This window comes from Malaclemys terrapin, chromosome 1 (genome assembly GCF_027887155.1).
Source record: "Malaclemys terrapin pileata isolate rMalTer1 chromosome 1, rMalTer1.hap1, whole genome shotgun sequence".
Lineage (NCBI taxonomy): Eukaryota > Metazoa > Chordata > Testudines > Emydidae > Malaclemys > Malaclemys terrapin.
In genome coordinates, this window is record NC_071505.1 from 9,783,284 (window position 1) to 9,800,153 (window position 16,870).

At 43.0% G+C, this 16,870-nt stretch overlaps 1 protein-coding gene across 2 annotated transcripts in view; it reads right to left on the reverse strand.

The window, feature by feature from the left end:
- Nucleotides 1–16,870, reverse strand: part of MKLN1 (muskelin 1) — a 172,911-nt gene that overhangs the window by 73,473 nt on the left and 82,568 nt on the right. For both annotated transcript variants that reach the window (XM_054015895.1, XM_054015903.1), the window contains one exon: nucleotides 8,421–8,533. In XM_054015895.1, coding sequence (XP_053871870.1) covers nucleotides 8,421–8,533 — 113 coding nt within the window. The remainder of the gene's footprint in view (nucleotides 1–8,420; nucleotides 8,534–16,870) is intronic.

Consider the following 16,870-nt stretch of genomic DNA (forward strand, 5'->3'; position numbering starts at 1 on the left):
TGCATAACGTATTTATGTAAGTATTCTCTTCTCTGTGAAGCTGCTGTGAAACTCTTAGTGTTTCAGTGGAAAGATGCTTATTTCGGACATTTGGAGTTTTGAAAGTGCCTGAAGTTTGGAATGCAATTATGCAGTTTTATCACGGTCAGAAGTGGGAATTGTAAGTGCCAGGTGATGGAGAGCAGTGGAGTGAAAGTGAATAGCTCTAGGTCAGGGGTCTCAAACATGCGGCCCGCGGAGCTCTTCCCTGCAGCCTGTGGAGCTCCCCCCACCCCCTGTTACTTCCTGTCGCCGCCAAACTCCTCATCTCCGCCGCCCCGAGTTATTTTCTGTGCCTGTTAAGCTCCCCGTGCGCTGCTCCCCCAAAGTTTGGGGCACCTGCCACCCCATGCGCCCCCCCTCCGGAGTGTCTCCCAGCACCCACTTGCTGCCTCCTCGCTGCCCAGGAGCCTGGAGCCTGCAGCACACCTTGAATCCGCTCTGCTCTGCAGGCTGCTGGCTTCCGGCAGGTCCTAGTGTCCCTCTCCACTAGGGCCAGGACAGGCTGCCCTTCCCCTGCCCTTCTGCCCTAGTCCTGAGCCTCTCTCTTCAGTGAGGTGCTGCCACCCTGGAGTCGCTCTAGGTAAGCGGCGCCAGGCCGGAGCCCGCACCCCGCACCCCAACCCCCTGTCCGGAGCCCCCTGCCACATCCCACACCCTCCCGCACCCCAACTCCCTGTCCTGAGCCCCCGCCGCACCCTGCACCCCAACCCCCTGCTGCACCTCTCACCTCTCCTGCACCCCAACTCCCTGCCCTGAGCCCCCTGCCGCACCCTGCACTTCAACCCCCTGCCACACCCTGCACCCCTCCTGCACCCCACACCCCAACCCCCTGCTGCACACCTCCTGCACCCCACACCCCAACTCCCTGCCCTGAGCCCCCTGCCACACCCTGCACCCCTCCTGCACCCCACACCCCAACTCCCTGCCCTGAGCCCCCTGCCGCACTCTGCACTTCAACCCCCTGCCACACCCTGCACCCCTCCTGCACCCCACACCCCAACCCCCTGCTGCACACCTCCTGCACCCCACACCCCAACTCCCTGCCCTGAGCCCCCTGCTGCACACCTCCTGCACCTCAACTCCCTGCCCTGAGCCCCCATTACACTCCACACCCCTCCTGCACCCTAACCCCCTGTCTGGAGCCCCTGCCACATCCCACACCCCTCACCCCTCCTGCACCTCACACCCCAACTCCCTGTCCTGAGCCCCCATCACACCCCACGCCACTCCTGCACCACCTGGGGGCAGACAGGGGGCAGACTTGGGGTGTGGACTTCAGAGAAGGGGTTGGAATGGGGGCAGGGAAGAGGTGGGGGAGGGGGAGGGCATCATGGAAGGGATGGAGTGGGGGCGGGGCCGGGGGCAGCAAGGGGCGGGTGTCAGTGATGCAGCCCTCGGGCCAATGAACTAGCCCTCATGCGGCCCTCGTGGTCATTTGAGTTTGAGACCCCTGCTCTAGGTACTTGGTTGGGCTGGGAGAAGCAGGGGTGAGCTTTTCTTCAATGTTGGAGGAGTAGAAACCTTCATAAAAACAGGGAGGGGTTAACAGAAATCACCGCAGAGGTTACAAGTAAATAAAAATAAGCAAGGGCAATAATAAAATTAGGCCCTGATCTTGCAAACAATTGCATGCATGAGTAACTTGTGTGTGTAAAAGGTATTCACATGCATGTTTGCAGGAATACACGGTCAACTCTCTGGGGCAGTGACCATCTCGCCCTGTGTGTTTGTGTGGTATCTAGCGTAACAGGCACCTGATACTAATTGAGGTATTTGTGTGCAAACTGCAATAGAAGTAATACTAGACTCAAATTATTTCATTTATTTAGATTTAAAGTCTACAAAAATGCCTACACAAATTTAATGCACCTTAACAATTAAAAACTCACAATCACTTACAATAACTCTAATTTGACATGCTTGAAAAAAGATAGAAGGGCTAATATTAGGGATGGGTTACTTTCCCATATACTGTGAACAGCGTGGCTATGAACTTTTCTCTTATAAAAGTTTGTATTGTGCCCATGGTGACATACCACAAATCTCTGTGTAGAGGATTTCTAGATTTTAAAAGGTTACATTCAATCTGTTAGATAGCACAAAGCTGCAGCTGTCTATAGGGCCCCTTTGTGCTAGGCACTGTACAAATTCATAGCAAGAGAAAATCCTTGTCCCAAAGATCTTACCATCTAAATGGAAAAGGAAGGCAAAGGTTGGGAGAAAGGGAATATTACCACCTTTGTCGTCTCCAATAAGCCTATTCCCATGCTTAGAGTTAGGCATGTGCCTAAATACCTTGCTAAATCAGAACTCTGCTGAGGAAGGATATTCTTATGGTTAAGGCATTAGGCAAGGAGTCCAGAGATCTGGGTTCAGTTCCTCACTGTGCTGCAGACTTCCTATGCAATCCTCAGTAAGTCACTTAGTTCCTCTGAGCCTCAGTTCTCAGTCTTTTGCTTATACATTGCATCCCTTTCCCTGTCTTGTCTATTAAGATTGTAAACGTAGGATTTTATTCTTTGTGACTGTACAGCATTTATGACAGTGGAGCTCTGATATCAGTTGGGGTCTCTAGAAGCTACTGTAATACAAATAAATTATTGCAGGAATTATGGTACTATTGATAAAATATCAAAAACAAACTAACTATCATTATATTCAGTTTGCTGATTTACTTATCAGAACCACTGGGACTACCAAAAAATGTCAGCATTCTGACCCAATTTAGAGGCTTTGGGATTTCCAGGAAGAGAAAATTTATAAACTTTAGATAATGATCAGCTTACAACAACTGCAGTCTTTCATTCAGCTACCCAATGAGCCAAAGATTTTCGCTTCTAATTACTTTCACTAAAATTCACGTATGACCTCTTCCAGGAAAACTAAAATCTGATATATGAAAGTTATTCGTTACAGTGCCAGTTTCTAAGCAAATGCAAAAACAAGAAACATTTCATACTTATCAATTGATAGTAAAACTAGAGACGAAGCAACATACCAATATTTAATGAAAGAACTGGATATTGAGTGAATGAGGATAACATGACAGATGTCATAATATAGGCTCTAAGACTAGACAACTTTGAAAATCTGAGAGGATTTGGGTATCAGACTTCCATTAAAATTAATGGGTATTGGGTGCCCTGACCCCCTAGGAAGGTTTGAAAAATCTCAACCTAAAATGTATTAATGTTAAGCATTGTATGGCTGCTAATTATATAGTCAATTGAGTACACTGCCCACAAACACTCACCACGGTTCAACGTAAGACCCATGATAAGGCTTCTTTAAATTCACATATTTTCGTCATGAGGTAACATGTTTGTAAAGTTACCATATATGCAGAGAAGCCTGTTACAGGAGGAGAAATAAAAAAAGAGGGAATGGATGCTGGGTCCAGGTGCTGGTCAGGGGCTACCCAGAGATGGAGGGACCTGCCTCCACATGGTACTCAGAGTGGGAAGATGAGCCATTGGGTCCATGCCCTGAATCCCTGATAGGGAGAGGGGTAGTTAGAGCTCAGCCCTGCTCACTCCACTCTGCTTCAGCTGCTCTGGCAACAGCTTGCTTGTCTACTCCCCAAATTCTGAGCACAGTATCATCTGCTGCTGCCATGTTCCTGTGTGGGTCTAATGCTTTAAAACAATGTTCTGTTATTTTGGCCAGGCGCCCAAATTTTGCTGACTGCGCCAGCCATAGAATACAATTTTCAACAGTTTGTAACTCAGCTAAACATGAATGGAATTTAATGGGACAAAGAAAAGGCATTTCTCTAGCCTGATGGCTCTCTCACTAATGAATTTCAAAGGACTGCTGCAAACAATTGAGCCAATACAGCTTCTTATAAAAAAAAATACAATCTTTCATAAAAAACGCTAGGCAACCTAAATACACCTCTACCCAGATATAACGCTGTCCTCGGGAGCCAAAAAGTCTTACCGCGTTATATCGAACTTGCTTTGATCCGCTGGAGTGCGCTCCCCCCCCCCCCCGCAGCACTGCTTTACCGCATTATATCATAATTTGTGTTATATCAGGTCGCGTTATATCGAGGTAGAGGTGTATATGGACCACTACTGTCTCCCCTATAGTTACACCTCTTTGTCCTAGAACTGGTTACTTTATATTACCCTTGAGATTATACTGGATAAACGGGGATATGTTTATTGCATTCTGCTCATATTTTAGCTTAACAGTTTAATTATTTAGTGTGAATAGCTAAACCAGTGCCAAATTAATAAGCACTAAAGGCATAGAAATAAAATACATACATACTACAATATGAAGAGAAAATAAGATTTTAAGTTCTCTTGGGATCTATTTGAATATTTTCAGCAATTCCATGTCAACAGACTATTCCTTATAGCGACTTGTTTATGTATATTCTGACCTTCTTGTTAGAGGAATATCTGGAGTGTTTTCTTTAGCGTACCTATTCAGTTGAAATTCTAACCTTTCCATTTTTCACTCGTTTTACCCATCATTCATAAGAAAGATGGGCATTATTAGCGTGTAAGTACATATAATATATAGTACATACTGACAGTATATTATATTTGAATTCTGAATATGCCCCCTTTCAATAATCAATAAAAACCCCACACACTGTAAACCTCCCTCTGCTTCAAATTCCCCTCAAGACTTTGTGTGAAGCCTTCCCAGATTTCCCCATAAACTACCCTAATGTCTCCTCTCTCTCCCCCGAGCCATTTTTCTCCTCTTACTTCTGATTATCCCCCCCGAAAAACAGTCACTCCTTTCCAAGATCCATCCTCCTTACACTCCCCCAGTCTCTCCCTTTCCTCAAATTTTCCTGATTCTCTCTCGCTCATCCCCAAACCCTTACTTTTCTCCTCAAACTGTTTTTTGCACCTGTCTCCTTTCCCTCTTCTATATTCTGCCTTGTTTTCCCTTTCCTCAATAGCTTCCCCCTAGCACTGCTACTGCCGGTTTTCTCAACGGTTTCCTAGGGACTGTCCTCCCATAGCTATCCCTTAGTACCTTGTCACCACCTAGTGTCCACCATCCATAGCTGTCCTCCTTCACCATATCAGTGTCCCTCATAGCTCCTCCTGCCTCATCCGCTAAGGCGAGAAAGGGGAAGCAGAGAAGCACTGGCTAGGGCAGCAGCTTCTATCATTTTCCAGCCAGGGTCCTCCTGCCCTGCGGATGCTCAAAGCTAGCAGGAATGGTGTCCAGACAAAGAAGGAACGAAGGAACTGAGCCCAGTGCAAGCATGAACCAGAGCTATAAGCTCCTGTTTGTCCAGCAAGAGGACATGGCATACTTTCCACCCATCCCTCCCTTCCCACAGCACGAGGCAGCAACTGCAACTGCATCCTGCCTATTGAGCTATTAATAGCTAATCAGCAGCTGGCAAGAGGAAAGAGGGGAGAAATAAAATGCTCAGCACTGCTGCAAAAAGCAACCTCCGAATCTCTTCTCTGCCCCCTCTACTGCTTTCACACCCTCCCCTTTACAGCCCACCAAAAGTTTGGGGAGGGGAGGGGTGAGTATGAAAGATATTCACCAATCCCGCCTGGTATTTATGCCCATGCCTGTGAAACCTCATTATCTTCAGTTGGGTTGCACAAGTATGCGAACCATGATGCACCAGAGGTAACGCATTTCAGTATAGACAAATGGGAAGTTATACATGTAGAAACAAGGAATGCAGGCCATAACTACAGAATGGGGGGCTGTATCCTGGACAACAGTGATTCTGAAAAAGATTTAGGAGTTATAATGGGCAAGCTTCTCAACAGGAGCTCTCAGAGCAATGCTATGGCAAACAGAGCTTATGTGATCCTCGGATGTATAAACAAGGAGTTGCAAGTAGGAGTAGGGAGCTGTATATGGAACTGGTGAGACTGATACTAGAGTACTGTGTACAGTTCTGGTGTCCATATTTTAAAAAAAGATGTTTAAAAATTGGACGGAGTCCAATTGAAAGCCACGAAATTGATTCCACCACTGGAAAAAAATACCTTACAGCAGAAGATTTACAAAAAACTCAATCTGTTTAGATTATCAAAAAGACAACAGAGGTGACTTCATTACAGTGCATTAGAACCATCACCTGGAGAAAATAATGGGTGCTAAAGGGATTTTTAGAAAAGAAAAACAATGGCTGGAAGTTAGAGCCAAACAAACTCACATTAGAAACAAAGCATGCATTTTTAACCATTGGAACAGACAAGGGAAATGGTGGATTCTCCATCTCTTGATGTCTTCCAATCAACAATGGATGCCTTTCTGGAAGATACACTTTATCTAAACGCAAATACTTAAGTTTAGTACAGGAGTAACGGGGTGAAAGGTATTAGCCTGTAATATACAGGAAGTCAGACTGGATGATCTAAAGGTCCCCTCTGGCCTTGAACTATGAATCTATAAATCTTTTTGTTGCTTCCTACTAGCCCAAACTGCAGCAGCTCCAACAGCTTCATGCATCAAATATAAAGCAAAAACAGGCTGAAGGTCATGGTACAAGCAAAAACACTAAAGCTCTTAGGATTCCAAAGCCTTTTAGTTAGGTTCAAATTTTTAAGTGTCCCTTTTATTTCTGTAGCTGAGAGAAGCTGAAGAAAGTAACAAGTTATTTCTGTACTGATGTAGCTTCAGAACCAGTATTGGAATGTGACATTAGACAGACTGCTCATTCAGTGCTGTCAAATTATTTCCACATATGCTACCTGCTGAATTCTATCTTTTTGTATGAAGAATTTCTAGACAAAAGCACCACAAAACCAATATACACACACACACATATACACACACACACACATTGTATAATACATCAGTGATGTTTTCATCCACTGGACAGATGACAAACTTCCTCACAGATTTCCACCACAACTTCAACAACCACCACCCGTGCATTAAACTCTTCTCTGGAACATTCCCATACCAGCATCAAGTTCCTGGACACCACAATCAGCTTCAACAATCAAACCCTACTGACAATTATATACAAAAAAATCCCTCAGATCACCTACCTTCACAGACCAAGTAACCACCCTAAAAACACACCAAGAAATCTGTTATCTACAGCCAGGCACTCAGATATCACAGAATATACTCTGAGGAGAAAGTCCAGGATATACACCTAAACATACTCAAAACCACCTTTACCAAACAAGAACACTTCACCAGAGAAGCAGATTGCATCATTGAAGGAGCCACCCAAATACCCTGAGAGAACCTGCTTCAATACAAACAAAATCCCATCCGATCGCCCACCTAGTTCTCATCTTCCACCCCACACTGGAACCCAAACGGGTATCATTTAACAACTACAGAATACTCAACGGGGACCCTATCCTGAAATAAATCTTTCCTGAACCCCCCAATCCTCCCCTCCCCCCCCCCCCCACCTTTCTGGCCTGCAAACAACCTCCAACCTCATCATCAAAAGCAAGCTCTCCACAGACCAGGACACACCAGCTCAAAATGGGACCAGACCCTGCCAGAACAGATACAAAACCCACAGACATATCTCCACTGTTACAAAGATCAACATCCCGTCTGAACACATTTTTCAAGATCCATAGGTCCTACACATTCCTATCACAACATATGGTGTACCTCATGCAGTCCACTAAATACCCCAACAATAACTATGTGGGCGAAACCAGAGAGACAATCTCTACGCTCTCAAATGAACTCACATAGGAACATGATAAAAGACAAAAACACCCATCACCTCTGGGTCAACACTTTTCACAAAGCAATCACTCTATATCTGACCTTTATGTCATCCTCAAATGAAACCTGCCCAACACTTTCAAAAGATAAGCCTGGGAGCTTAAATTCAAAATCATGGTTTTAATAAAGACCCTGGATTTACAGATTATTACAACAATCTGTAGCCCATCAACCCGCCTTTTTGTCCTATGACTAAAGAGGTGTTAACAGGCCACATCACCTTGAATATAACCATAAATGCTAACTACTTATGCTAAACTATCTGTTCAATCTTTTATTTAGCTGTGACACTCTGAGTACCTTTCCCAGACCTGAACAAAAGATCTGTGTAGCTGGAAAGCTTGCTTCTCTCATCAACAGAAGTTGATCCAATAAAAGATATTACACCTCACCCATCTTGTCTCTAACTTGTGGGTTATTCTGCTATTGACAAATAAAACAACCTCTTCCCTCCTCTACTCTGAAAAGTATTTGAGATTGAGAAGCCACTTTATTTCATATTCTCCCAATGTAAGCACTTCAAAAGTCCAGTAGAACTTCAGCGTCTGAAATCTTAATCTTAATGCAAGCAATACTCTAACACAAGTACTACAGAAGCATGACGAATTTTGTAACTGTACAGATGATACATTTAATCAGATACTAGTAATATGAATGTTTGGTGAACTTACCTCTTTTTCAGTATCTCTAGATATACAGGTCCACTGGTTTTCCTTCACACTGTATGCCCAGAAGTCACCCAGATCCTGAGTCCCATCCCAGCCACCAAACAAATAAACAGTTTCTATAAAAATGAAAGAACATACATGGATTTTAAAAAACACAAAACCAGTTAATTTGAATGCCTTGAAGAGGCATGACCTTAAAACATACTTAAGATCTACCCAGGATGAAAAGGCAGCATGAATTAATCCATGTATAAGTCAGCGGACATGGAAACTGGTACTAATTTCAAGCAAGTTCCCTTCTGAATGCAATTCTCTCTCACCGGTTAATTGAAAGAGCAATGGAAAGGAGGTGGTTTATCCAATAATTTAGGTTTTCAGAGTGGCTTGACACAGTCCCCTTAGATATACAGCCGATTTTCTAGGCTATTCGGATTTTATTTATAATGTCTCTATCTCAGAAGGGAGAATCAAATCCAGTATTTCACTGTAAAAGTACTGGAGAAAAGGACAAAAAAAATTCAACAATATTCATGTTCAGAGTACTGTGAATAAGCACAGCTTGTTCAACAGGGTGTTAGGATTTTGTATGGGATGTGGTGCAGGCTATCAACTAGAACCTGAGATTGGGTTCTAGTCCAAGCTCTGGCAGGCTTGCTATTAGACATTGACTCAGTTACAAATGTTCTAGCTTATATCTTTTACAAAAGGGCAGACTAATTCCCTTAACAGTGAGGTAATTACAATTTATGAAGTCCTCAGATTTTGAGAAAGTGAGGAAAGCCACCAAAACAAGTTAGTAGCAGAACCAGAAAATTCCATGACTTCAAGTTCCAAGCCCATTCCTCTAGAGCTTGCTACCCATCAAAAGTTAAATGTCAGAGTATGAGGCATATTAAAACTATGACCCCACCAACCAATTAATGACCAACATAACGGTCTCCAACAGGTGTCCCGGACAGTCATGCTCAGATATAACTGAATGAAGCTTCTGGGTGTGAGAGGCATAGAGTCTCTGCGCAAAGGAGAAGTGAAAAAGAATCTCAATGCTCTGATAAGAAGAGGAGTAGGAAGCATCTAGTGTACTAGCTTGGTAACTTTGAAGTCTCAGATCTCCTCAAAAGAAAATTTGATTTTAATACCAAAAAACAAATTGATTAGTGAACAAGAGTTCAAATTTATTTTTCTCAAAATGTAAAAGTATTTCTAATTGGGGGGGCAGCTTTCAAAACCCTTTAAGTATTCACTTAAGTACTTTTCTTAAAAAAATATGCACTAGTTTACTATAACAACTGTCTGCCAACTTTCAATCCGGTACCAATTAAACAGCACAGTTAAAAATGTGATATAGAATTTAAATGGCTATTGACCCTTGTCTATATAATTGTGCTAGTGGGCATCACCATGAAAAGGTTATCCTGGTTCATTAACTTTAATTACCCTTCCTCTTGGGCTCAGGGCTCCCAATGTTCCCTGCAAAGAGCAAGTCCCTTTGTGCACATAAATTCTCACAGTTCACAAAACCCACATTACCACAACAGCTTCATTGATAGCCGAAGAAAATAAAAGATTTGGCACAGACCACGTATCCTATTGGGTCTCTGCCAAAATGTCATGCCTGCCTATGAAGGCTTTGTTGCTCCAGTTGAAGTTTAATAGCAAACCTGAATAAATCTAATGAAAGCTAAACCTTTTTAATCGACCTTAAGAAAACCTGGTAAAATGAAATCTTGCAAATGTTCAAAATATCATCATAAAAGTAAATGCCAATTGTAAGCACCTCAGTGCTTACAAGTGGCAACGAAGAGACAAATGTACACAAACAATGTCAAATTTGCTTTTATTCTTACTGCATAACTACATTCCAGCTCAGCGATAAAGGCTCCATCATTACCCAGTCCAGAATGACTAACATTCCTTCCCTTTCTACTGGCGTTTTAGCAGATGCACAAAATAAAACCAAACATCTTTTATTTATTGTATTGCCAGCACAATTTTTGTACTGAAATTTATTTATTACAAGATTTTTTTTAGAAGGACAACGGTGTTTCCAAATACAAATTTATCTGCTGCCAAGAGATTCATGGTTACTTGTTTTTTTATGTTTTCTTCTAAATGTTTGCAACTATTCTTCCAACGTTTAAGTAAAATGTATTTTTATCCTTCACCACAAATCCAAAGCAACTCAATTTTGCAGCAACCGTTTCACTTCCTAGCCCCCTTTATATATGTGCACTATTCTACCATCAAATTGGGGATCTGTGACATCCTCCATAACATTTGGCTTGCCATTAAGTCATCAACTTTTATTAAATTCATAGTCTCTGCCATACTGCATTTATCTCTGTTTACAGCGTAAAAAAAATACAACAATATTTCCAATACCACAGTGTGTTAACAGTTGGTAAATTATGATTATGCTGCACTGGCTGTTCAGAGCAATCACAGTATCGGTTTTCCCTAACCACACTTGCACATACAGTTACTAGGCCTATGATTGCAGTGAAAACGTTTCAGCAGGATCCAAAGACTTGTAAGGGAGGACAAGTCTGGTGAATGGATTTGGAGTAGTCTGATGGTGATACTGACCCTCTTAGTCTTGGCTTAGGCAACATATCATACTTATGGGTAAAGAGGCTGCACTCTGAAACTTTCAGTTTACTTCTAGAAAACACAATACTAGTATTAGTGGTATCCCCCATTTTAAGTAAACAGACTGGCTAGTCAGGACAGGGACCACACATTCCTATGGGTATGTCTACACTACGAAATTAGGACGATTTTATAGAAGTCGATTGCATACGTCCACACTAAGCGCATTAAAACAATGGAGTGCGTCCTCACTATCGTGGCTAGCATAGACTTACAGAGTGGTGCACTGTGGGTAGCTATCCCACAGTTCCTGCAGTCTCCACTGCCCACTGGAATTCTGGGTTAAGCTCCCAATGCCTGATGGGTCAAAAACATTGTCACGGGTGGTTTGGGTACATGTTGTCAGTCGCCCCTCCCTCCATGAAAGCAACGACAGAATCATTTTGTGCTTTTTTCCTGGGTTACCTGTGCAGATGCCATAGCACCGCAAGCATGGAGCCCACTCAGCTCACCGTCACCGCTGCTGTTTTGAGCTGGAGGCTTATGTCTCAGGCTGCTCTCCCAGCTGGCAGCAGCGCGCAGTCACACCTACCCCAACCTACCCCTTGCTCCCATGACTCATGAAGCCTGGACAGTAGTAAGGAGCAGTTCAACTACCAGCTGAGCAAGTGCAGAATGGTGGTAGAATGTGCCTTTGGACGTTTAAAAGCTCGCTGGCGCTGTTGGTCAGACCTCAGTGCAACCAACATGCCCATTGTTATTGCTGCTTGCTGTGTGCCCCATAATATCGGAGAGAGTAAGGGGGAAGACGTTTATTGCAGGGTAGGAGGTTGAGGCAAACTGCCTGGTGTCCGATTTTGAGCAGCCAGACACCAGGGCGATTAGAAGAGCACAGCAAGGCGCACTGCGCATCAGACATTCTTTATTAATTTTTAAAAAATGAGATAATGGACAAGGTAGCCCGGGTGGGGTGGGGGAGGAGGGAAGAACAAGGCCACATTAGTTATTGTAGCTGCACTAAAAATCAAACTGTTTGAATGACAGCCTTCTGTTGCTTGGCCATCCTCTGGAGTGGAGTGGCTGGGTGCCCGGAGCCTCCCGCCACGTTCTTGGGCATCTGGATGAGGAAGCTATGGAACATGGGGAGGAGGGCAGGCGGTTATACGGTGGATGCAGTGGGGGTCTGTGCTCTTGTCTGCTTTCCTGCAACTCCAAGAGATGCTTCATCATGTCAGTTTGCTCCCCCATTAGCCTCAGCATCGCGTCCAGCCGCCGCTCTTCGCGCTCACTAAATTCTTTCCTGGCCTCTGCCACTGAATGCCTCCATGCATTAAGCTGTGCCCTATCAGTATGGGAAGGCTGCATGAGCTCGGAAAACATGTCATCGCAACTGTTTTTTTCCACCTTTTAATCTGTGATAACCTCAGGGACGGAGATGATAGAATAACCTATCATCATAGAAACATTCTACACTCTACGATTCTGAGGGGACTGCATGGTCATCAGTGCTGCTGAGTTCGCTATGCTGACGAAACAGGAAATGAAATTCAAAAGTTCCCGGGGCTTTTCCTGTGTACCTGGCTAGTGCAACGGAGTTCAAAGTGCTGTCCAGAACGGTCACAATGGAGCACTCTGGGATAGTTCCCAGAGGCCAATACCATCGATTTGTGGTCACACTACCCCAAATTCGACCCAGCAAGGTCGATTTTAGCGCTACTCCCCTCGTCGGGGAGGAGTACAGAAGTTGATTTTAAGAGCTCTTTAGGTCGACAGAACGGGGTTGGTTGTGTGGACACAGTCATTTTTAAATCAATCTAATGCAGCTAAATTCGACCTAATCCTGTAGTGTAGACCAGGGCTAAGTGTTTGAAGACTAACGCAATGAGGCTCCAATTCCAATTGACACCTCTTGGTAATCTAGTCAATTTAACATTAAAACTGCAAAAAAGGTAATGTGTGTCCTAAAAGAACAAAAAGTACAAAAGGTGAAAGGAAGCTTCACATGCAGCCACTGTAGGAAAACAATTTGACCTCACAATGATTTATGAGACAGAGGGAGAGAAGATAAAATTGATCCATTCCCAGTGGTGCTATTCTGATAATACAAGTTACAATACAGAAGTGCAGGTAGTGGCAAACCTCATTTTCACTCAATTCTTCAGATACAACTGAGAGTCAGACAGTATTCCAGGACAAGGTCTGCAAGTCTGATGCAGTATTCCAACCTCTGTGTCCAGAAAGGCTCACTGGCAGCCTTATCGTTCTGTCTGACGTGATTAAAGATCACTAAAAGTATTACAGGTCGGTCACATCTTAAACGCTGGGGTTACGTTCTGCAGTCAGCACGTAAAGCGAAAATCACGTATAGTCAAAATGACATTGAGTGTAATGGCGGGCAAAATCGCCCGCACTACAGGTACAGTATTAAAATTGTTTTTTTTGTTTGTTTTTGCCAACTGCATAAAGCTGAAATCGTGCATGTTAAATGCGCGTAAGATGCGACAGACCTGGTAAGATGGTACAAAAGAACTAAAACTACATATAAGAATAGGAACAAACTCATCCCAGGCAAGGAACGCTACATTCTCACTTGCTCCCTCAGAACTCTCAAGCAGACCAACCAAAAAAATACATAAAATAGCAAATGTCAAAGTTAAAGCGACTTGTCTTCAATTACCAAGAGCAAGGCAACTCTTTAAGTTGCGTGCTGCTTCCATTAGGGTGCTTTTCTAAATATCAAATATCTGTACTCTGATCAAGACCAGTTTTGCATGCAAAAGACAGGAGAGGCAGTGTCTACTGTGTATTAAAGTTAAAAAGACTGATGCAATATCAGCTTGCCTAGTAGATATTTTTCTACCATGTATCTGAGATGTGAACAATCCTTATTTTTAGTACTATGGTAGCACCAAAAATGTGCTAGACACTGCACAGACATATAGGGAAATGATCTAAAGACTAAAAACAAACAGGGGAGAAAGCAGCACTGTCTTACTCTTTGTGCTCCCATGTCTGTAACCACCTACTGTCTCGTCTTATACTTAGATTGTAAGCTCTTTGGGAAAGGGGCCATCATTTTTCCCCTCTGTGCCTATATAGCACAATAGGGCCCTGCCATGACTGGGGTGCTCCCACAACACAAATATAACAACAACATACAAGTAAAGTGATCAGACAGAAGGTAAACAAACCAAATTAGATTAAATTTTTTAAAATGTCATTTCTTGCAGGTATTGCAATGGGTACTGGAGGATTGATCTGAATGGAGAGGGCAGTGGCCTGGCATGTCAAGGTAATTATATTGTAGCAGCACCCCAAGAGCTCAATCAAGATTAGGATTCCACTGTGCTACATATTGTAAAAATATATAGGAAAAGACTCTCCCTGTGCCCAAGAAGTAATGCTGCATCACTCTCCAGCTTCCCGCTCAATTCCGCCTTTCCCACTCATGGCCCAAATTTAGAATTTCTCCTACAGGTCAACCAGTGAACATTTGCAAGAGCTATAGGACTGTTACATCCATCCAAAGCCCTTATGAGCTATAATTTGGAGGTCAAAATTCCCTACTGTTCTTGCCATGCCCAAAACTCAAAATTAAAGTATTTCTTAGAAAAACTATATTCAAGAGCACTTCTAAATTGCTTATTCTGGCAAAAAAGCAGTCCCCAAGAGGCCTACTCTGCTCTCCCCCTTTCTTCCCTTACTCTCAATACTGTTGCTATCGTCAACAACCCCCCTTTCCCAAGAGTGCAAGAAGCTGCACTACTCTGTCCATCCTTTAACACCATGCCTCAACCTAGATACCGCCTACCAACTTCTCTTTAAGCTTCCCTTTTTCAGAAGGGTATTTAGAAACCCTCTCCAATCACGTGCTACACAACAAATCAGTCAGATTGCCTATCTCCAGAGAACGTGTGCATTTACGCAGCCATTTTCATGTCACTGTTAGTCTGCACAAAAGATTACAATCCTCAATAGAAATTGAAATCGAGGCCAATGTAACTAAAGCTCATACTATAAGACGACTTCAGGTAAAATTTTCAAAAGTTGCTTAAGTCGCTTAGAAATCTAAATCATACTGAATCAACAAAATTTAGGCACTTGAAAATTTTACTTTTTTTTACAATATATTGCAGTGCATTTAATAGCACTGGTACATTATGAAGCACAGATCAAATTAAAATTGAACTAGACTTCTCAAAACACTGTAATGAGTTACCCTTGCTCTTTCATTAAATTTGTCACTTGCTAACTCACAAGAATCATAACATGGCTTCTCAGTTTGAATAGCTAGATTCTACCGTACTAAAGAGCAATCGCTAGGTTCACTCATACAGCATAAGATACCAATGAAGTGGTTCCTCCTCCCCCAATTCTCTCAATATGCTTACCAACTTCTCAATAGGGTAGGCTAATATAAGCTACCCCAGGTAAATACTTAAACAGACAACTAGGGGGAGGGGAAGATTAACGTTTAGTCATATTAATTGTGTTACAGTAATGGAACCAAATGAAATGCAAACAGTGCTTCTCCCAATACCTTTGATTATACCTTGTGCTCCCTTCTTTCCCCCTCAACCAAGTAAACTCATGTCTTATTCTCAGCTTTCAGGTAAGCGTCCTGAGACAGAAGCACTTTTATTTGAGTAAAAGCAGCATTTTCTTTCCTTCCTCAACTTAAGCCTCTCATCTGCCTCCACTGGCCCTACCCCAACCTTGGTGCCATCCTCGGCTACTTTTCCTGTAATGCCTTTGTCTGAATCTGACTCGCCCTATCGCTGCAGCATTGCCCATGTGTACTGCTGCCTTGATTCCACCTCTGCTGAAACCTTTCACTAGGCCTTCATCTGTGGTCAGCTGACTATTGCAACTCCCTTTCCATTGGCCGTCCCGCTGCTTAGGTACCTAGTGTAATTTGCCTGCCTTCTCCAGTATAAAATGGTGGGTCTTCCTGGAGGATAGCTTGGCTTCATTCCCATGAGAAACAATGGGAGGTGGTATCCATTTTCCAAAGGGAGCAGTTCTTTGTGGAATACCGTGAAGGAGATTGTTCATCTGCTTCTCCATAAAGGAGAAGCTTTCATCACCATTAATCCAAATGTTGCCTATGCATGAGATTTTAGTGAGCCTTCTCTATGTAATGTCTGAAGGGTCTGTTTTATTTAATTGAGATCATTAGGAATAAAAGTACAGTGACACAGACAGATAACATTAAAAATATTTCTGTTGTGAAATGTAACTTTAAACCAGTTAATGAATTTACTTGTAAATTATCAGAACAGTCATTCTGTACTCAAGAAGCAAGTGCTGTTATTTGGGGGACACTACAACGTATGCTTCATATACAAAATGACTGAATCCCTGCTTCTAGTGCAAAACTCAACACAACCTTAACTATGGGACTGCAAGGAATGATTCCGTAACGAAATGTGCATTGTATTCCTGTCAAAGACACGCTGTTATTCCTTAAAACCTATGTTTGGCATCATGACATTAAACAGAAGAATTCATCTGCAAGAAGAAAAAAAAAATCCTGTTGCTATGCTGAACCTGCCTCTCATTTGCTCAATAAATGGCCTGACAAAGCACGATTAGGTCATTTTGATAAAGATACTAGCAGTAGATGTCTGAATCCTCTTACAAAATGCATCAAGGCAATGACTCTGCTATTTGCAGCTCTGTTCAGCTGGGAATACAGCACTGAAATCAAAGCCTTCACTCCTCTGTTTGGGTATTTTGCCAGAATCTACATAAGTAAGAAGGTACTGTAGTTCTGTTACAGAACTAGGCAAAGCACTTACCTCGAATGTCCTCGAATGTCCATGTTTCCTTATATTAGGGCTTCCAAAATGCAGTCATAACTT